Source organism: Dromiciops gliroides, chromosome 4, assembly GCF_019393635.1.
Source record: "Dromiciops gliroides isolate mDroGli1 chromosome 4, mDroGli1.pri, whole genome shotgun sequence".
Classification (NCBI taxonomy): Eukaryota; Metazoa; Chordata; class Mammalia; order Microbiotheria; family Microbiotheriidae; genus Dromiciops; species Dromiciops gliroides.
Genome location: NC_057864.1, coordinates 307,728,803 through 307,751,869, shown reverse-complemented (window position 1 = coordinate 307,751,869; position 23,067 = coordinate 307,728,803). Strand labels below are relative to the sequence as shown.

General features: G+C 36.4%; 1 protein-coding gene across 1 annotated transcript in view; it reads left to right on the top strand.

Annotated features, from left to right (window-relative positions):
- The window catches only part of CEP162 (centrosomal protein 162), a 118,803-nt gene that overhangs the window by 71,413 nt on the left and 24,323 nt on the right, over positions 1 to 23,067 (top strand). Inside the window, exons 17-20 of the mRNA XM_043964663.1 lie at positions 2,835 to 2,947; positions 5,764 to 5,869; positions 14,257 to 14,383; positions 21,995 to 22,158. Of these exons, the coding sequence (XP_043820598.1) occupies positions 2,835 to 2,947; positions 5,764 to 5,869; positions 14,257 to 14,383; positions 21,995 to 22,158 (510 nt within the window). The remainder of the gene's footprint in view (positions 1 to 2,834; positions 2,948 to 5,763; positions 5,870 to 14,256; positions 14,384 to 21,994; positions 22,159 to 23,067) is intronic.

The following is a 23,067-nucleotide window of genomic DNA, read 5'->3' as shown; positions in this document are numbered from 1 at the left end:
TGATCCACCCTATTGATATCATAACGCTGATCCCCTGTTATTACTCAAGACTATGTTCTAATTTTAGAAAATGTCTCCAAGGGTATATAAACCCATGCAGTTTGTACTTCTGGGTCTTTCAGGCCCAAAGCCTGGATGACCGGTTTTGTTGAGGGACTGGCCCTCTCTCAATAAACCTATTTGCTTCAGCCTGGAAACTTTGTTATTTTCATTCTTCCGTCGGACTTAAAATTTTTTCGCGACAAAAGGGACATTGTTTAATGCTTGAGTTGTTGTTATGAAATATGATTTTAATCAGTTAACTAAATTACCAGTATATGTTCCATTACAGGACAAAAAAAAAAGCATTGGATTTTATGAGAAAATCCTGATGCAACTAAATGGCCAGTGAGGCATCTGATAATTGACATTCTGCTACTTCTGGATGTTTTTTTTTTTCCTTCTTTCTCCTTTTCCTTTCTTCTACTCTCTCATTCCTTATTTTTTCTTCTGTTCTTCTCCCTGGCCACGGATGAAACCTGCCAGAGATACTAGGTCACATATGCAAGACATGCGCTGGAAGCTATCAAGCTCTGTTAAGGCACTATCCTCATAATTTTCTTAGCTGCCCTCAGGTAGAGGGTAATACTATCACAGAGACTCATTATTTAAGTGCTCTTCTCCAGGTATTTAGCCACATGATCAGGCCAACTGGGCTTTTATTATATAAAACCATAATAATTTGTTAAATCGAAATCATTAATGCTTATTAAATTATAATTACTGTTTATGTAGTAACATTAAGAAAATACAATTTGAAGATTAAAGATATAATTCTTAGACACTTATATATTCTCTTTTTCTTACTTGTAACATACTAGCTCATGTAAAACCTGCTGCCACTTCTGATACCACTATATCATCTGGAGCCTTGTTCTTTCCCTCTTTACATGTATCACAAATTTTTCTTAGAACTAAGACTGAATATTAGAGCTGAAAGGCATTTTAAGCATCCTCTAGCCTAATTTCCTCATCTGCAAATAAGAAAATAGTGAGCCAGGGAAGTAATGCTAATTTTTACCAACGTCACAAAACTAGTGAGAGAAACAAGACTTAACTTGGTTTAAGAAAAATACTATGTATTCTATAGCTTCAAAAATATTAATCAGGTCTTGCTACTCCGCCTGATTACCATCATATGAGTTTCTATTTCTTGATTGAGCTTCCAAAAATGGTCCTCTCGCTCTGATTTTTCTTCTTTCAGGTTATAAACAGAAAACATGATGGGCGGGGAAAATCCTATTAGGGTTTGTACTGGGTCCTCTTTTCTCCAGCTCTCTGATAGATAGAGGTACAACTGTCAGTCTCCCATTCATCTTCCTGTGAAGCTCACAGAGAGCCCAAGAACTCCTGTGCTTTAAATGCTAATAATTCTACTTGTCTTACACCCTTCAATTCCAGATGATTTCCAATTAGCTTTATGCTGTGAACAAATGCCGTTTTTAAAGTCTATTATTAAAGTCACTAAAACATTTTGTTAAATTGAAGTGTGTTATAATGAAAAAACCATTAGACTAAAAAAATCTAAAGACTGGGACTCAAATTCAGCTGTCCCATTACTTCTGAGATATCATTCAAGTCATGGAAGTTCGTTGGGCTCCAGTTTCTTCATCCATAAAATGAAGGAGGATTGTACTAAATGATCACTCTAACTCTGACACCCTTTAACCCTGACATTTTATGAGGTCGGAAGCAGCATGGATCAACAGAAAAGATGATGCCCTCGAAGTCACAAACCTTAAATGTGAATCCCACTTCAAATGCCTTGGTAACCAACTTAAACCCTCTGAGCCTCCCCTGTGAAGTTTTCCATCATCTTATCTGTGAAGTGGAGATAATTCTCACATTACCTTGAAGGGCTTGTGTGCAGCTATTTGTAAAATTCAGAGATGTATAAATGTGAATCTCCATCATCATCTTTTGAACCAGATACACCAATATTCACTCATAATGGCCTATAAACACAGAGCAACATTGAGAAGCTCTATCCATTATCATTAACCACTTTGTTTCATTTTCTCTTCTATTCTACACTTACACACACAGTCTTATCAATGGTATTTTCAAACATTTTTCAAATAACAAATGGGAAAAGTGAATAGTGGTAATGGATCATCACCCTAGACACCCTGTAGACCAGGGCTTCTTAAACTTTTCCCACTCGCCACCCCTTTTTGCCCAAGAAATGTTTATGTGACCCCCAGGTACGTAGGTATATAAAATAAGTATACATAACCTTTTACTGTTGCCAGATTTTTCACAACCCCCACATTCAGTTACATGATCCCACAGTTTAAGAAGCTTTGCTTTAGACATTGTAGAACTTCTCTTCAAATTTAATTGTTTTTCTTGATTTGAGAAAAGTGAATCTCCATTATTTGAGGCAATATGATGGAGGGGATAGATAGCCAGCCTCGGTCATCAGGACTTACATTCAATTTGACACAAGCTGACTGTGATGCTGGGCAAGTCATTTAACCTCTTAGTGCCCCAGCTTACTCTCTGAGACTATACATTGCAGAGCAGGTACTGATTTGCAGTCCTCACTAGAGGGTGAAATATTCAATGAAATCACAGTTACAATTAAAAAAGACTAGAGATTCCAGAATTTTAATGTGATTCTCTAGATATTGAGATTTTAAAATATATTTCATGTTTATGTTTATTTTAAAAATGGCACAATCACTATTAATAAATAGAAAAACCTTAAAGTTAAAAAAAAACATTTTGCAGTGTACATCCTGTCATTGCAATTGGATTTTAAGCAACATGTAATTTTCTGTCTTTTTAAAAAGGAAAATGAAAGACTATATAAACAAGTCAAAGAGCTTCAAGTACAAAATAAGAAAAATGAAGAAAGACTGTTTAAGGAAAATCAGTGCTTATTGACTGAGTTGGCTTCCTTAAAGTAAGTACTTCATAAATTCTTCAACTCCTATTAGAATTTTTATAATAGGTTTAATGCTAAATGAAACTTTTATAAATATTAATACTTAATTCATTTTGCCTGCAGTATTTTAAAGTTTAGAACTTTATTGTTTTAGTATAGCATATTAATATTTGAGTTTTCACTAGTTCCTAAGAAGGGATATTATTAATCCTGAAATTTCTAAAAAAAAAAACATTCTATTTAAAATTTTTTTCATAATAACATTTTTTTCATTATAGCACATTGTAACAAATGCCTCTGGAACTACTATTCCAATTCATACTCAGAGCATTGCTGATTGCATCCTGGCTCTAGGAGGCATCTTTTCTAATGTTATAGCTCCTGAGCCCCTACCTATAATCTCACCATGATCATCAATTAAATATCAATTTCCTCACTCAGACTTAATTTTGAAAGGGATAATATCTAGAGTAGTATAGTTGATGTAGTTGGTACATTTGGTACAGAATATCTCCTTATCTGTGACATGTTCTCCCACAAGTACATACAGAGGCCAAGGAGAAAGTGGTCCCAAGCTTAAAGAGCACATGTAGCAAAGAGGGCTAATGCGGCTCCTAAAAGGCCTTTTGCTAGAGACCCCAAGATGTTTGCCTTAAGTAGTATAGTTATAGTTTTCTTAGGGACTCTTTGGAGAGCCATGAATCAGCCATCTTGCCTGTCCTTAGATCCCAATGCAGACATCGCCACCAGCTGTTTCAGAGACTTCTCTTCTGTGTGTTGGAAGCAGGATAGGGGTAGATGTGGGAGGGAGCAAGACCTGAAACTCTTCCCTCAATTGACCCCCCTCCAAAAATAAATGGATTCCTTCTCATGTGTTTAGCTGGAATGTACTCTCTCCTAATATCTACTTGCTAGAATCTCGCCAGTTCTCCCTCATTTTATATAAGTTCCAAAGGTATTACCAAGTTTCCTCAGCCAATCAAAACAGACTTCCTGTCTGGTATCATTTTCAGAGACATCTTAACATGATCAAAGATTTTTCATACTTAGTTTAAAGTCTTAGATTGATGGATGGATGGAAAAAAATATTTCTAATCAGGCTTTGCCTCTTATCGCTTAACTTTAAGTAGGACAAAGAGCCCTGATTTATTTACTCAATACAGCCCCACTCTTCCATATAATATATATATACATATATATACATATTTAATTACATAATTATAATATAATCTACTTCTCATATTTTGAGTTGTAATTTCTTTGGGATTATCAGTTTATCTCAACTTTAACCTTTTGAGCAAAAGCGAAGAAATAGAACCTCTCTATATATTAGCATCCCAAGCACCATCTTCCTTTGAGAAATGAGTGCTCATCAAAAATTGTTATTTGTAATTATACATTCACCCATGTGGCATTACTGCCTGTCAGCATCAATATTCATGACCAATAAATAAATTAGTTTTCCAATATTCACATAATTTCTCCAACTTCTATCAATTAATATTTAAAAGGGCAATTAGAGGAATTTATAGGGTAAAGGCTTCCCTCTTTTGACAAAGAAACTATAGAAGCCCCTGGGACCAATGTTTCTGGAAGGCTAGAAGGTTGTGAGTTCTCTAGAGGCCTAGTAAAATCTGTAATTAAAGTACTTTTCTTTATGCATTTAACAGTCATCCACCTCCTCAGCTATTCTTGGTTGTCCACATCAGCCCTTTGGGAGCTGAAGGGAGACAGGGCAGAGTTTTTACTCACATTTATTTTTCAAAATAGGAAAAGAAAAAAAGAGGATATGACACGGAGGAAACATTTGGGTAAACCTAATATGGCCCATTAACTCAATGTTTTTAGTGGTTATCTTAAGCTGACCCAAAATTACAGCTGTATTTATTGCCATAGTGTTAGGATCTGCTTAATTCTAATGCTTGAAAATAGCCATCCGTTCTATTCTTTTAAATGAATACTGTTTCATTTTATCTTGTGTTCTGTCATAGCGTTTTTTTAAATGTTAACTATCTCATATTCTTTTGGAAGAAAGCTGGTTATAAATTCTAGATTTAAAAACAAGAAAGCTAGGGGAATAGAGAATTCTAATATATTGGGTATTCTAATGAATTAAATTTACCATATAAAATATATGGATTTTAAAAGAATCAAAATATAATAACAAGTTTAGCATTTCAATTTACTTAACATAATTTAAGCTTCTTATATTTCATAAGGTACTTTTGTATGTTAAAATTCATGTAATATGTTGATGTATTCAATTCGTGAATATTAGTCATTACAGTAAAAACATAAACAATGGATTATATGGAACTGAATCTTTAATGGCCCTAAGATGTAACTTGGGGTGTTTCTTTTTTAAAATAAAATCTTGTTAGTAGATTATTTATCATATGTATTTTATAAAAACAAAATGCAGATTTTTAAATCCTTTCTGGTTTTTTTGGATGCCAGGATAATCTCTTTTTCTTTCATTCCATAAATATGTATGTATGTCTACATTAGTATCCATGTATGCTCACAGTATAACTGAAACAAAGGGCTAGCTAATAATGGAGGCTTATCAAAATACTATCTATGCAGATAATATATATATAACAGAATGTATAGAAAAAGTTTTCTAGTAATTTTGAAAACTTTTAAGACATTCCCCTTAAAAGGTGACATTATCTTAATATCTTAACCTTAATATCTTATTAGTTCTGAACTGAGATTCTTTTTAAGTTTTCTACTTTTCATAATTTTCTTACTAAATAAAAAACTTGGCTAAGAATGAAACAATAATGTTTTTATTAAACATATTAAAATTATATATTTTCAAATTAAATTAGAGAACAGCTGAATAAAAATAGTTTCCCGTCTCAAGTAGTTCAAGATTCAGAGCCAAACAAAAACCAGAGTTTTACAGAATTGCTAGCAGAACTTCGAACAACATTGGTAAGTATTCCTGAGAATTATCCCAATCGCAAATAGTCAAGACTGTATTAAAAATTCACACAAAATCTGCTATATAGTTAGTTGGAACTAAAGGTTCAAAACCTTTGAGGTTTATATCCTCAACAAGAGGTTAAAAAGATACTGAAAAATGAAGGGTGCTTAGCATTACTAGATCTCACACTATGTTATAAAGATCAACACTGTTTGATACTGTTTTTTAAAAAAAAAAAACTAGAAAAGCAGATTAGCAAGACCCAGAAGTAGCCCACTGTTCAGTAAATGGAAGAACATGAATTACTAGGGGAAGGACATCCCATTTGACAAGAACTACTGGGAAAACTGGAGAGGAGTTTGGCTAAAAATACATTTCATTTAGTATCTTACCCTATATGTCACGAGTAATTTCAAATGGATAACTGGCCTAAACAAAAAGTAATATCATTTTTAAAATTAAAAATTAAAGAGAATGGAAGGAGCTATTCAGCTCTATGTTAGGAGGAGAATTCATAAGAAAATGAGATAGAAATGAGACTATAAAAGACAGAGACCCATTCAGTTATATAAAATTAAAAAGCTTTTGCTAGAACACAGTTCAACGCTAGAATAATATGGGAAACTGCTAAGAAGGGGGTAAAATCTGTATCAGTTAAAAAGGCTGATATCTAGAATAAGAAATTGACGCAAAAATTTAAAACCAGGAACTATGAATGATCAAAACATGAAGTCTTAAAAATGATAAATGTTAACAATCAGCAACCATATTAAAATACTTGATTTCACAGATAATAAAATGAAGATTAAAATAATTCTGAGGGGGCAGCTAGATGGCACAGTGGATAAATCATCGGCCCTGGATTCAGGAGGACCTGAGTTCAAATCCGGCCTCAGACACTTGACACTAGCTGTGTGACCCTGGGCAAGTCACTTAACCCCCATTGCCCCGCAAAAAACAAAACAAAGCAAACCAAAAACAATTCTGAGATTTTACTTCATACTCACAATTGGCAAAGAGGATAAAAAAGACATAAATAGTATTGGAATGGTTTTGTGAAGATAAGCATATTAAGTCCACTGTTAGTAGATTTATGAATTGGTTTAACCCTTCTGGAAAATATTTTGAAATTCTGAAAGAAAAGTCACTTATCTGTTAGACATTTGACCCAGTGATCTCACTATTGGGAAGATAACCCCAAAGAGAAAGAAAGGTAGGTCACATGTGTGTCAAAGTATTGATAGGTAAACTCCTATGTATTCTGATGGTTAAAAAAAAGTGAAAAATAAGATTTCCATCAATTGGGGAAAGACTAAACAAATTACGACTCATAAACGTAATGAAATATTATATGGTAAGTAAAAATAAAAATGAAGAATTAATAGAAATATAGGAGGACTCATGAACTGATCCAGGGCAAAGGAAGTAGAACTAGAAATACAATATGCATAAGGATTTCAGGAATATAAATGAAAACAACACTAAAAAAAAACATCAAAACTTAGATTAATTGCAATGACCAATCTTCATCTCAGAAAACAGGTAACAAAGTACACTTTCAGCTTCTCAGGAGAGAAGTAAGAAATAGTGAATCTCTAATGCTGCAAACATTGTCAAATAATGTTGTTTTGTTGAGTGGGTTTTGTTTAAATAGTTGTGTGTGTGTGTGTGTTTTACAAAGAAAGGTTGTTGCAAGGGGGTGAGGGATAAGTCCATTGGGAAGTGATAATAGGGCAAAAAACCAAATCCATCAACAAAAATTCACAACGAATACAAAGTATTTCTTAGTCATGAAATGTATAGTTACCATTTTGAATTCATGGCATGTGAAAAATGGCTTAGAATTATTTTTTGCTAGTTTGGGGCAATAGGACTAATACTTTATATACAAACATAGTTATGAGATTTTTTTCTATATGTAGAAGTTACATTTTAGTAGACAAAGCTTACAGTGCATGTTTATCTCAATTTAAGGAAATCTAATCTCTGGCAATCGAGATTTACCACACAAAAGAAGTAAGTTATGCAGTGAATTACTTTGCAAAAGGACTCATCATGAAGTTCATTAAAATAATTTTACCTAGCATGTTTTTTTATGATTGTAAGTTAAATAAAACTTAGAAAAATGTGGATTTACATGCAATTTTTTAGGAATACATATAATCAATAAAGTGCTTGAAATCCTTAAAGCCTCTATAAATGTAGCTATTATTACTGTTACATAAAGCAAGACACTATTATATCTTGCTATATGTGTGAGTGCTTCCATATGAAAGTTGTGCTTTTTAAAAAAATGTACAGATCTGTGATTCCATTGATAGAAGGAGCAGCAAAGCAAACTTCCTCTCCCAATACAGCTCAGTCATTGCACTACCCTTTTACTTTAACAAAGAATTAGGTGGGGTTTGGGGTTTCTAAAGAATTAATTGTTATTTGAGGTTTATTCAACTGGTGAATGATTACATTCAGTTGGTTATGTTTGGCAAAGGCTACAATCACCTCATTGTCATCCCACATACCAGCTTTTTTCAAATAGGCAACATATTCTTCAAAAGGAATACCTGTTTCTATAAAAGACCCAAAGTCTTCCTTATGACTGAGCATATAATTAGCAGTTTCTTGTCTGTGTTTGAGATGGTTTCTTGAATGATCTTCTAACTGGTCTCTGGGGGCTCTGAAAAGGCAATTTCCATCTCCTGATACCTTAAGGAGTTTGAGTCCTAGGGTTTGCAATTAAGTGATAATGCTTGCAAATTGGAACTGTCTATTACCCCTGGGCTCCATTCAGTTTCTTTGCTCTTTAGCAGCTGGTTGAGTTTTATCTGAAATTACTTTACCCACAAATGGTGCAGGCTTCATGTGGGAACAATGAATCCAAGATTCTTTTTCTCCAATTTTAATAGCAGTAGGAGTTGTCAATAATACCTGAAAAGGTCCCTCCCAAGCGCGCTGGGAGGCTCGCCGCAATATTGGGGCAAGGAAGGAGACCAACAGCTTTCCTCAAGACAGAGCAGGTTTTATTTAACAAGAACGAACTTCAAAACAAACACAAACAGGATGAGTAGGATTAAGGGAAAGGAAATAAAATGAGGAAAGGGAAATAATACAACCTGAATGACACCACCACCCAGGAATCATCTGAGAACACACAGCAGCATCCTGTAGCCTTCCAGCTTCAAGCTAGAATGGTGAAAAAATCTCCCTTCTTCCCAGCAGACCCCAGGCTGACCACACACAGCCCCAAGCCAATTGACTGGCCACTCTGACAATCACATGACTGCCCTCACTGGGCTTCCAGTCATAATTTTGCCAGGCCCATGTAGGTGTTGGCGAGTGGTGATGACATGAGGTGCCAGCGCCATGACAACGGCTACAACCAGTGGGTGGAGCACCATGCCGTGGGCATGCTGAGGTTTTTTAAATTCTAGCCAAAAGATGGGGTCATAAAAACCTCAAATAGCAATTAATTCTTTACAGGTTGGATATAAATCAAGTCTTCGGTCATACACCCAGTTTCTATCAGAGGCAGGGCTTGAACTGAGATCTTTAAGATTCTGCTGCCAGCTTTCTCTAAGCCACACTAATAAACTTATAGAATTCCTATACAGGAAGATAGAGATACATCATTTCATGTATGAATAAATTAGTACTAGAAAGAGCCAAATATAACAAAATTCTGTTTGTATAGAGTTTATGTTGCTTTCTCCCTCACAAATAAGTTCTGACAATTAGAAGGAAATTGAGCAGAAATGGCAGTTATTTCCACATACGGTATAACGCCTACAGCAGAGTTCCAGCAAGCTTTTTAAAGTATAAACTCCAGTTCTGGGTTTTGATATACTCCTATGTGAAAAGAGATAGTGCTGAGTGCTCCAGCCACCAACTCAGAACAGGAGGGTCCTTGTCTTCCCTTGGTTCTTATGGTGTCTTTGAAAGGGCACGACAGCAGCAGGCAACTGTCCTGCCATTCATTACTGACACCTGACCTAGGCCCACTTTCTAAGAAACTGATTAGGGAGGGTAGCCATTACCAAGTGATGTCATTGCATGCATACGTACACTGAAGAAAGGTATCTAAGAAATATAATCTTCTTACTTCCCGCTCATACACACTGTACTCTCCCAGAGGAAGGGGGCCTGAACTCAGAAGTTTGTACAATACAAATGGTCCAGTTAAAATAAAGATCCAAGGACTTTTGGATTTAGAGCTAGAAGAAGGCACCATAGTGCAATCATCTCACTTTACAGATGAGGAAATTGAGGCTAAGAGAGGTTGTAATGATTTCTCCAGTGTTATAGAATCAGTAAATAGTAGAATAAGTATTCCACCTCAGGCCCCCTAATTCTAAATCCAGTACTTTTGCTCCTCTGGCTTGGGGGCCTGGCCCACATAAGGCCCAGTAAACAAGTTTATATTGTGGTTTATTAATGTATCTGTTTGGGTTTTAAAACTGAAGAAATAACATATTGAATTATGCTAGATAATTCAGACAAAAATTTTAACAATGTATTCTTTTTTAAAACTGTACTCAAGTTAACTATATAATAATACTGCCATCAGCCAAGAAAATTACTTTGGCAATGTAAGAATTATTCTGAAGATTCTGTCCTTTGAAATAACTTGAACTGTGGGAGGAGCCAAGATGGTAGAGAAAAGGCAGGGTCTCACCTGAGCTCTGCCAAATTCCCCTCCAAATAACATTAAATAATGCCTCAAAAAAATTATGGAGCAGCAGAAACCCATAAAAGGATGAAAACATTTTTCCAGCCTCAAGCAACTTAGAAGGTCGGCATGAAAGGTCTGTTTGCACAAGAGTGAAAGTGGAACACAGTCCAGTGCAGGCCATGCCAGCACAGACTGGGCCCAGTAAACCAGGAGCAGGCCTTGGAATCAGTAGCAACAGCAGTGGCAGCTGCTTCTGGAGCTCTTAGCCCACAGACAGTAAGAGGACACCATAGGAGATTACAGGAGTCTCTTTGCTGGTATTGGCAAGAGCACACTCTTACATTACTCATACTCAGATTTGGCTTGCAATATAAGGAAGAGCGCTAGCACACCAAAGCTTGTGGCTATGGGAGAGTGGAGACCCCAGTCACAGTTCCAAGGCAGAGAAGAGTGCTTGTGGTCACTCACAGACCAGACCACAGGCCAGGAGATTAGTAAACACACCTCTCCTTAGATCATACCACTTTGGAAGAACTGAAAACTTATCCTGAAAACAGCAGCACAAAACTCCTGAAGTTTGTCTCAGTGTGTTCACCATCCTGGAAGCATAGCCCTACTTTGGCATATAGTTCAAAGTCAAGAAATAGGCAAAAAAATATATATATATATATATTGTGAATCACAGAAAAATAATCTGACCATAGAAAGTTACTGTGGTGACAAGAAGGATCAAAACTCACTCAAAAGAAAAGAAGAAGAAAACAAAACTGCCATACCCAAAGCCTCAACAAAAACTATGAATTGGTCTCAGGCCATGGAAGAGTTCAAAAAGGAATTTAAGAATCAAGAGAGGTAGAGGAAAAATTGGGAAGGCAAATGAGATTGAGAAAAAAAGAAAATAATGAGAAAAAAGAGGCAACAGCTTGGTAAAGGAGGCACAAAAAATACTGAAGACACCTTAGAAAATAGAATAAGCCAAATGGCAAAAGAGGTACCAAAATCCAACAAGGAGAAAAGTACCTTGAAAAGCAGAACTGGCCAGGTGGAAAAAGAGGTTCGAAAATTCACTGAAGAAAAGAACACCTCAAAAAGTAGAATTGGCCAAATGGAAAAGGAGGCACAAAAGCTGAAAGAATCCTATGATCACCTCCTAAAAGAGATCTCAAAATGAATACTCTCAGGAATATTATAGTCAAATTCCAGAGCTCCCACATCAAGGAGGAAATATTGCAAGCAATCATCAAATATCATGAAGCCACAGTCAGAAGAACATAAGATTTAGCAGTTTCTACATTAAAGGATCTGAGGTCCTGGAATATGATATTCTGGAGGGCAAAAGAACTAGGATTATAACCAAGAATCACATATCCAGCAAAACTGAGTATAATCCTTGAGGGGGGAAAATGGATATTCTATAAAATAGAGGACTTTCAAGCCTTCCTGATGAAAAGACAAGAGCTGAATAGAAATGTTGACTTTCAAATACAAAACTCAAAAGAAGCATAAAAAGGTAAACAGGAAAGAGGTTTCAATACGGTTAAACTGTTTGCATTCCTATATAGGAAAATGATACTTGTAACTCCTAAAAACTTTCTCATCATTAAGGCAGTTAGAAGAAGTATACAGAGACAGAGGGCATGGGTCTAAATTGAACACGAGGGGATGATTTCTTTAAAAAATAACACTAATGGGTAAGAAAGAGGAATATTCTGGAAGAAAGGGAAAGGGAGAAATAGAATGGAGTACATTATTTCACATAAAAGGGGCGAAAGAGCTTTTATACTGCAGGGGAAGATGGGGGAAGTTGGAGGCAGTGAATTTACTTTCATTGGAATTGGTTCAAACAGAAGAACATACACACTCAATTTACAGAAATCTCTTACTCTACAGGAAAGTAGGAGGGGAAAGGGGATAAGAGAAGAGGGGCAGGGTGATAGAAGGTAGGGCAGATTGGGGTAGGTAAAAGAAGCAAAGCACTTTTGAGGATGGACAAGGTGAAAAGAGAAGAGTAGGATAAATAGGGGAAATAGAATGGAAGGAAATACATTAGTAATAATAACTGAAATTGGTTTTACAACATGTTTCTCTGATAAAGATCTCATTTCTCAAATATATAGAGAACTGAGTCAAATTTATTAAAAAAAAAAAAAGCTATTCCTCAATTGATAAATGGTCAAAGGATATGAACAGGCAGTTTTCAGACAAAGTTATCAAAGCTATCTATAAAACACATGAAAAAATGCTCCAGATCACTATTGATTAAAGAAGTGCAAATTAAACCTGAGCTACTACCTCACCCCTATCATATTGGCTAATATGACAGAAAAGGAAAAATGACAAATGTTGGAGGGGATGTAGGAAAATTGAGACACTAACTGCACTGTTGGTGAAGTTGTATACTGGTTCACCCATTCTGTAGAGCAATTTGGAACTATGCCCAAAGGGCTATAAAACCATATATCAACCGGTCCGAATCAGCCTCTAACCTGTGGATGGCCGGAGCCAGACAGAACAGGCTAGAGACAGGAAAGTCGGGTATTAAACAGAAGTTTAATTTCAATGTGAGGGAAATGGCTTTCAAGCAAGGAAGCAAATGTGCCAGGGCCCTGACCCTAGTTGGGGGAACCTGAGGCAGTGTGAGGAGAGCTCAATACTTAATACCAATGGCTACCCAGTGAGCTGTACCCCTGACGATGGGTATTAGCAACAATGAGGCAAGTTTGATTCATAGCAGGGCTTCGTGACCAGAACATGTGTACTTGTCAGAGTTTGTCCAGTGCTTATCCAAGCTCAGAGAACACCTGATGCTAGTCAAAGCAATAATATAATTATATGAAACAATTTTGGTATTTTGCTGTGGCTGAGATCTTCCAGAGGGTGAGAACAAGGGATTGTTGTTATGCCAAGCTCAGGGTACAGCTTGCTTTCTGGGCCTTAGCTCTGGAAAACAGGGTGTCTCCTTATATCTTGACACCATGCATACTCTTTGACCAAGCAATACTTCTACTAAGTCTGTATCCCAAAGAGATAAAAAACCAAAAAAGGAAAAGGATCTATACGCACAAAAATATTTATAACAGCTTTTTAGTGGTAGCAAAGAACTGAAAATTGAAGGGCTAGCCATCATTAGGGGGATATCTGAACAAATTGTTGCATGTGATTGTGATGGAATACCATTTTGGTATGAGAAATGATGAGCAGGATGCTCTTAGAAATACCTGGAAAGACATACACAAATTGATACAAAGTGAAATGAGCAGAACTAGAACATCATATATAGTAATAGCAATATTGTAGAATGATCAACTGTGAATGACTTAGCTATTCTTAGCAATACAATAATAATCCAAGACAATTCTGAAAGACTTATGATGAAAAATACTATCCATCTCCAGAGAAAGAACTGAGGGGATCTAAATGCAAATGAAAGTATACTCTCTTTCTTTCTTTCTTTCTTTCTTTCTTTCTTTCTTTCTTTCTTTCTTTCTTTCTTTCTTTTTTGGTCTTTCAACACGACTAACATGGAAATATGTTTTAACTGCACATATATGTATATAACATCAAATTGCTTGCCTTCTCAATGGGGGGGGGTAAGGGAATAAGGGAAGGAGAGAATTTGGAACTCAAAATTTTTAAAAAACCAAATGTTTAAAATTGCTTTTACATGTAATTGGGAAAATGACATAGAAAAAAAATAACTTGAACTTATTTTTTTCTTTGAATATCAAGAAAGAAAAAAACAGATTGTTAGAAGAGATTAAAATACTGAAGCAAGACAAACAAGCTCTTGAAGTGGACTTGGAAAAAATAAAGAAAGAGAGAGACCTTGCTAAAGATCAGATTATTTATACTTCAGGTAAGACCTTAAACGGGGTTTTTGTTTACTTAGATCATTGAATAATAGACAAGAAATTGTACTACTTAAGATGCCAAACCCTACATAAGGCTGCCCTGGATGACAGAGTTTTGCAAAAAATATCATTAATAAATCATTACCAAGCCCTAATACAACACAATTCTCCAAATTGTCCATTTATAACAGTTTTCATATGAAAATAAAATCTTTTCTACTATTGTTTCATGTAATATGTTTCTGTAGAATCCATTAACAATTTTAGGTCAAGTATTGCTTTTATGATAAACTTTTGAAATTGGATGGAATATGAAAGTACCTTATTTTTCCATCAGATGGATACATTTTTCAGTGTTTTGAGCCTGGCATAATTACAGAATGGAATACTATTAGCAAACATTTTCAACTAGTTGCTTTTTATTAGCTTCTGTTTTATCATACAAAATGGCACCTTTTGTGCCAAAGGATGGACCTCTATCCAAAATGGCATTTATCAAATTTCACTATAAGACTAATTTTATATATATATTATTTAACACATACTGAAATGTTCCAGAGGTTTACAATAGATTACTCCTTCAATACCGTTTCCTTGGTTTAAATGTTTTTTGACATTGAACAAGCATGTTAATGATCATATAACTTATTTCTAAGTAGAAGAGTTCATTTTTCAGCTTATTTTTGCATAAGGGCAGAAATGTTATCACCTTATTTACTGCTTCCTTCTAAAATGCATTTTTATCATACCTGAATTTCTTGTTTTTGTTATATTTTCCTTCAGTACATTATTAATTTTATTCAGTCCTACCCTGACACAATACATAGTCTAATTCTAAGGTTTTGTGCTATCTGTGATTTCCCTTCCTGGAACTATGATTATACTCACCTTCTTATAAGTAGACTTGAATTTATGAACCCTTCAGATTTTAGAAATCTTGCTCTTCCTTCAAGCCTTAATTCAGGTGCCACACTGCTTATGAAGATTCCCCTGATTCTCCCAGCTGAAAGTTGTTTCCTCTTCTTTGTATCATACTTATTTATATATTTCTTATGCTTTTCCAGTAGCTCCTTGGGGAGCTGACATGTCATTTATGTTAAAAAAAAAAAGCTATTTATAGAAATCTTAACAAAACCTTTCCAGTTTTCATCTGTTTATTCTTTCTCCAGATTCATTGTTAAATACCCTTAAGTGATCTGGATCTCTCACCAAGTTTTCTTTAGGCTTGTTTTTCCTTCTACTGTTTAACCTTTTTTAATGAGGTAGCAATACGCATCATCTTCTATCCATCTCCACAAAAGTTCCCAATTGAGTTTTTATTCTAAACCACTGTTGCTCCTGGTTATAAAGTTGATTGAGGAATGAATCTCCCATAGCTAATCAGTTCCTATCTGTTAAAATAAAATAGGTTTGATTTTTATAAGTCTGTCTGTTGCTCCCTATGACCAGTATCTCCCTATTTTCTTCTGGAAAAAAGCACACAAGACCTGTAGACCTTTGCTTCACTCATATCTTATTCCTAAAGTAGGTTTTCCAGTATATTTTTTGCTCTTCCTCCATTCCTATCTTTCTTTTGAAATAGCTTACTATTGAACTATAAGGCTGATGGGTTGAAGGATCTTTTAAATTCCTTTCAGAATTTCTCCATCTCTTCATCTTCTATAAGAGATGTTAGTGCATAAGCTGCAATTACCATCATAGGAGTCTTTTTGAAAATGCTTTTCATGAGCACTGCAATACCAAATGACAAATAATTCCATAAAATAATGTTTCTTGTTGCCATTGGGACACAGGATAAAATAAATCCTTTCACATCCTTTATTTGCATTTCCAAGAAGAACCTATGAGCAATCATGTGATTCAACTACCTCTTCCTTTTCTCTTTTGGTTTTGTTTATGACAAGAATAGAGATCACCAACTTAGACAAGAAATACACAAACCTGTCTTAAAATTGTAATAAGTACCCTCTGCCCCCCCTTTTCCACCATTCTGCCTCCTCCAACACACAAATAAGGGAGGGTCACAAGGGACTAAAGGCCATCTTGTATTTTTCCTTATTTCATGGGTTACCATGGCTAAAGAATTCATCCCTAAATCGCTAACCTACTGGTGATAAACTTCTCTGTGTTTAGGAAGGATTCCTTTTCACAATTTTTTTTCTATCCTTCCCAGTGTCCAGGTCAGTCTAATCAGAAATCCAAACTGAAGAAAAATAATAGTTGAATTATTGTTCCATCTTTTCACTATCATTCATTATCATCATCACATCTACTCAAGTTAGAGATCCTATCAGGCTCCCTTAAACATCCTTACCTCCCAGTTCCTCAGCTTACTCATTTTTCATGATCTGTACTTCTCTACACTGGCAGTTAGACCTAGAGATGATAATACCCTTGATCTTTTGATTACTCACAAGTATTCCATTTCCATGTTTATGAATTCTGCTGATCACAATCTATTGTCATTTCCCCTCTCCCTTGCAATCCCAAACCCCTGTTCTTCATCACAACCTCCAGTCCCTGCACCTTTAAGTTCTTTTTGAAGGAATCTTTGTCTGCACTCTCCTCCCTTCTCTTTCTTGGCCCCTTGATGAACCAGTTCAATTCTACACTGCCCTATTCTCTTGATTCCCTTGCCCTCTTAACCTATGTATCACCAGTCTTGCCCTGCCAAATCTCAGTCTTTCATCTTTCCCACCATCTGTTGCCTTTTTTCCTATTCAAGAGCAAAGCTGGAGAAAAATCACAAAACTGTCCTTCCTGGGTATAGTGCAAATTTATTTTACATGATTTCAGTTGGACCCTCATTATCCCTATACCACAATGGCTTTTAAAGTCCTTTTCATCCCTCCTCAAACCTGCCATAGGTCTCTACTTGCCCTCCCCCCAGCCACAGTTGAAAACCTTACCAAATATTTCACGGCAGGGGGGTATTTGTCAAGAATTCGCTCCAGGATGCCTTCCACCACTATCTCATCTTTCACACTTGTTTTTATATAAAGAGTTGTCCCTCCTTCTTGCCAAGGCCAACTCTTATCCATGCACTCTCTGTCATCCCTATTTTTCCACTAATTGTCAACGTCTCCTTGTCTATTTTGCTGCTTCTCTATTACTGACAAACATTCGCATCTCCCCCTTCCTCAAAGAGTCTTCTATCTATCAATCAATGCCTCTACTTCATTTTCTCTCACTCTCTTCTTAATTCTACCATCTTATTTCTGACTTCATCATTCAACTAAAACTAATCCCCCTAGAGTTATCACTGATCTTTTAATAGTCAAATTTAATTGCCTTTTCTCAATCCTCGTCTTCCTTGACCTCTCTGCAGCTTTTGACACTATCAGTCACCCTTTTTTTCCTTTGATTCTCCACAGTTTTGTGGCATTATTCTCTCCTGGCTTCTCATTCTACCTGTCTGACCACTCAGTTTCCTTGATTTTTGCTAGATCTTCATCCAGAAAAGACCATGCCTTACTAACCATGGGAGTCCCCTTAGATTTTGTCCTGGGCCCTCTTCTTTCTCCTTTAATACTGTTTCTTTTTTGTTTGCTTGTTTTGGGGGGAGGCAGTCTGGGCTATGTGACTTGCCTAGGGTCACACAGCTAGTGTCTATGGTCAGATTTGAACACAGGCCTTCCTGACTTCAGGGCCAGTGCTCTATCCACTGTACCACCTTGCTGCCCTGATACTATTGCATTTAATGATTTTATTAGCTCCCATGGTTTCAATTATCATCTTTACATAGATGATTCTTAGATCAATTTGTCTAGCCCTAAGCTCTCTCTTGACCTGTATTTTCACCTCTCCAGCGAACTACTAGACATCTCAAACCATATGTCTTAGAGATATTGTAACTCATCATGTCCAAATCTGAACTCATTATCTTTTCCCAGAAACTCTCCTTGCTTCCTGATTTCCCTATTACTGTCAAGGGTATCTTCATTCACCCAATCACCTGTGTGGATCATCGAACTGATTACTTTTGAGCAGTTATTTATATCACTATGGTATAAATTGGGGCCACCTGCTGCAACATTTGGACTAAGGATTCCCTGGTTTTGTGAATTTAAAAATCAGGAAACTTAGTCTTTTCTCCTACCCATTTTAGTTCCTTCATTTGCCAGTAAATGCTTATTACAGCAAGCTGGAAGTGCGAATGGGATGCTTATGGGCCTTACATTCTTCTTCCAGAATTGGGGCCTTGGTGGGACCCTTGCCCATATTATTATGGTGGTATGGCAGCTCCAAAGATGGTCACCCAGCTTCCTCTTTTCAAATAGGAAAAATCTCATTTCTAATGTATATTAAAAGTGTTACTTCCTTTTAAGGGCATTTCAGGATGGTGATTAATGGAAAACAAACTTATCTTCTACCACCACTTCCTGATCTCTATCTTGGGGTCTTGGAGCATTGGTTAAGGAGGATGAGAGTATGAAATGAGAATGTCTCCTTTGCCCAAGTTAGCTAATAAGGGGGAGTGCCAGGTGCTATGTGGCCATATAGTCCCAGATGAGCATTTTATCCATGAAGTTATTCTTGGGGAAAGAGTCAAATACCTCAGCTGATTTCTAGGTGTAAAAGAAAAAACAAGGGACATTTAATATATGTCACATCATAAGAAAAAGAACTCAGGGGAATTCTGCCTCCTGGATTGTCTGACAGATGCCAAAATGGTCTCGGATTGTTCTCTCAAGTAATGAATCAAAGGCCTTATGGCAAAGCTCATTCTTCCAGAGGATTCTAGATGTGTAGTCCTAACAGATTTCATATGAAAAGAAAATAAACTCTTACCAAGGCCTAAGCTTATTGAAACTAAAACTGCACTAAGACGTTTGGGTCAATTTGTATGAATGTACTGTAGCTCTGTATAAATGTATGTGTACTTGTGTATTCTGTATCAAGCAATACTGGTTTATTTACATTCCCCAGATTAAGGAAGGATAACAGTTACGGTTACAAATTCTAAGAAACAAAATCATATCCTTTTATGCATAAGAACAAAGGGTACAGAAATACAGAGAACAGCCATTATGGAAAGCATAATAGGAATTAAAACTTGTTGGCCCAGCCACAGGGAGACAACAACAACAAATCACCTTTTGTGAACTGAGTAGGACCTATGGTAAGGATGACCTGAAAGCTCATAAAAGGACTTCAAAATAATAACTGCTCAAGTCCAAGGAGGGGAAGGCATGATTAGACAGTGTTTTTGTCTGAAGTTCTGAGAGTTTAAGTGGACTGCAAGCTCAACAGTCAACACTGTAACATAGCTACCAAAAAGCAGATGCCTCCTTCAGTCCCATCATAGCACTGGGACTAGAGGTGACCAAGAACAGTCAGATACACCAGTAAAATACAGAAGGCAGTACATTGGTCTTTCATTTATTAAAGGCATATTTATCTCCCACAAGGGAAAACATACTTTACTTACAGACAAAAGGGGCAAGGCCACGGAAAGAGGCAGAGGATACCACCTTCTCAGTTGCTGGGCTTCAGGTGCAGTGATCTTCAGGTCACACCAGAAGGAGGATATGAGTTCAGTAGTGGTCCTGTGAGAGGCTGCCCTTGGACTTTATATGCCACAGTATTATAAGTTCTCATTACCACCCCTGGCTGATGGGTAGTTCCCCTTGGATCCTTCATCATTTCCACATTAGGACATCTTACATGATACAGATCAGGGCCATAGGTTTTATAGTGTTTGGGAAGCTTATTCTAGATCCTTCCATGTTTCAGGGGTCACTGGTGGGGCAAATGGCCAGGAACTAATAAATATCAAAGCACAATCCCACACCTTACAAGTGGGAAACAATTTTCAGTAGGTCAATAAAAATAGCTAGGAATTGTTTACATAAGAGTAAAAGTTGCATTTTTTTACAGAATGGCACAGAGGTCAGAGAAGTCAGTGAAGGGATTAATAAAGAGACCACAAACTTGAGCCAGGAAGACCTGGATTCAAATCCTAGCTCACCCTGTGCAAATCACCTAACCTCTTCCAGACAATGTCCTCTGTAAAATTACCATAAGAGCACCTATCTAACAAGGTGATTGTGAGAATCAAATGGGATAAAATATATAAAGTGCTTTACAAACTAAAAGTGCTCTATAAATATTATTGTTATTAAGGGTAACCTCATGCTTTTGGGATGCATTGAATCATGGTGTCCAGAAGAAGGGGTATATCGACAAACTGGGGTACATTCTGAGGAAAAGGGGCATTTGATAGCCTTCATCTCCTACCATGTCATGAATTGATAATAATTAGCCTAGAGAAGAGAACACCTTAAAGGGGACACCTTAAGTATTTAAAGGACCACTTATTATATGGAAGATGTCAAGATTTTCTGCTTGGCTTCAGAAGGCCCTATTAGAAACAGTGGGTAGTATGATGAAAAGTTCTATCCACCTCCAGAGAAAGAACTGATAAGGTTTGAATGTAGATCAAAGCACACTATTTTTTATTTTCTTTATGTTTTTATGGTTGGTGTTTTGGTTTTTTTTTGGGGGGGGGGTCTGTGTTTTCTTTCACAATGTGTCTAATATGGAAATGTTTTTGCATAACTGCACATGTATAACCTATATCAAATTGCTTGCCATCTCAGAGAAGTGGGGAGGAAGGAAAGAATTTAGAACTCAACTTTTTTAAATGAATATTAAAAATTGTTTTTCATGTAATTGGGAAAAAATAAAATATATTTTTTAAAAATTGAAATGGGTAGAAGTAGCAGATAGGAAGGGTTAGGATCAATGAAAGAAAAAGTTCTTGACAATTAGAGCTATCCCTCCAAACACATTGGGAACCCCACTCCCTGGAGTTCTACAAACAGAAACTGAATGATCACTTCTCAGGCATATGGTAAGGACGGCTTCTTAACCTGGTGTCTGTGAACTTGGTTTTTCTTTTTAATACTTTGATATATTTCAATATAATTGGTTTCCTTTCTAATCCTTTTTATTTTATACATTTAAAAACATTACTCTGTGAAAAGGTCCATATATTTCACCAGACTACCAAAAGAAAAACGGTTAAGAACCCCTGCTATAGAATTTTGTCTTGAAAATATGTCTGTCTCTCCCAGGCTATAAGTACAACTGCTACTTATGGGATCTTTCTTCCCTGAAGTGATTTGCCCAAACAACTTGACCTACTCTATTTCTCACCTAGGCCAGTTCATCCTTCCACAGGTAGCCAGAAGCTCCCTAGTGCTGATCATATTGTTGCCAGATTTAATGTGGACACCTGATTGCCTTTAGCCCTCTTGTAGTTCAGAACTCCCTAGTACAAACTCTCTTACCAATTTCAGCCTCCCTAATAGCATAAATTATAGGTATATAAAATATGTTTTACTGGACTCTGCATTTGTTATAAAGGTTTAGGATTTTGTTATTGTTCAATTAAGGGGAGGGATAGTGGGAGGGACAGATAATAAATGTCAATCAAAATAAATAAATAATTTTTGAGAATGCAAGTAATAGTTAAACCCTTGCCATAAAGAGATTGCTATTTAGAAAGGTCCACATAATCTCTGAGGTTCCCTCCAACTTGCAAGATTCTTTGATTCTGTTTTTTGTATTTTGAAAGATTTCAGTGCATTTTGAGGTATTTTATTTTGTAGGTGAGAAATCACACGAGATAAAGCTCATAGAAGAAAGTCACAAACAAGAAATCAGTCGTTTGCAGAAGAGATTACAGTGGTATGCAGAAAATCAGGAACTTTTGGATAAAGATGCTGTTCGCCTCAGAAAGGCAAATGAAGAAATTGAGAAGCTCAAACTCCAGGTAATAGTTATAATTCAGAGTTTGCTTCTGTAACAATTCTGAGATATCATTTTTCTCAGCAGTTATATGTAGTTTTTATAAGTATTTTTGACTATAGTTTTTGATGCCTGGATATAATCATAGATTGTAGATGATTGCTAGGTATGAACAAGATTTTTATGTTTATTTCAAATCTTTGGATTTTTTTTTTGTTTGTTTGGGTTTTTTTGGTTGTTTTTGGTTTTCGTTTTTGTTTTTTTTTTTAGTGAGGCAATTGGGGTTAAGTGACTTGCCTAGGTTCACACAGCTAGTAAGTGTTAAGTGTCTGAGGCCGGATTTGAACTCAGGTATTCCTAACTCCAGGGCTGGTGTTCTATCCACTGCACCATCTAGCTGCCCCATAAATAAGTGAAGTTTTTTGTTTTGTTTTTGTGGGGCAATGAGGGTGAAGTGACTTTCCCAAGGTCACACAGCTAGTGTCACGTGTCTGAGGCTGGATTTTAACTCAGGTCCTCCTGAATACAAGGTTGGTGTTTTATCCACTGTGCCACCTTGCTGCCCCTGGATTCTTAATTCAAGTAAAGTACAAATTGTTGAGGAGTACCAGTTTTAGCTGTAGTAATACTAGCTTTTGCAAAATAATGCACTAAAATTCGGTTGTTCTAACATGAGAACTAAGGGCAGTGGGGTGAGAGGGGAAGATGGGAAAGGGACTTTTCCTAAATGCCTCTCCAACAGCTCTCGTCCTCTCTTATCCTGTCTCTTCCCTCCCCTTCTCTCTCTCTCTCTCTCTCTCTCTCTCTCTCTCTCTCTCTCTCTCTCCCCGCCCCCTCGAACCCTGTGCCTCCAAAATATTCCCACCTTAAACCCAGAACTTAAGCTTCACATTTCCAAGAGTCTGGTAGATATCCCCAAGGTTATCCCGCTGAA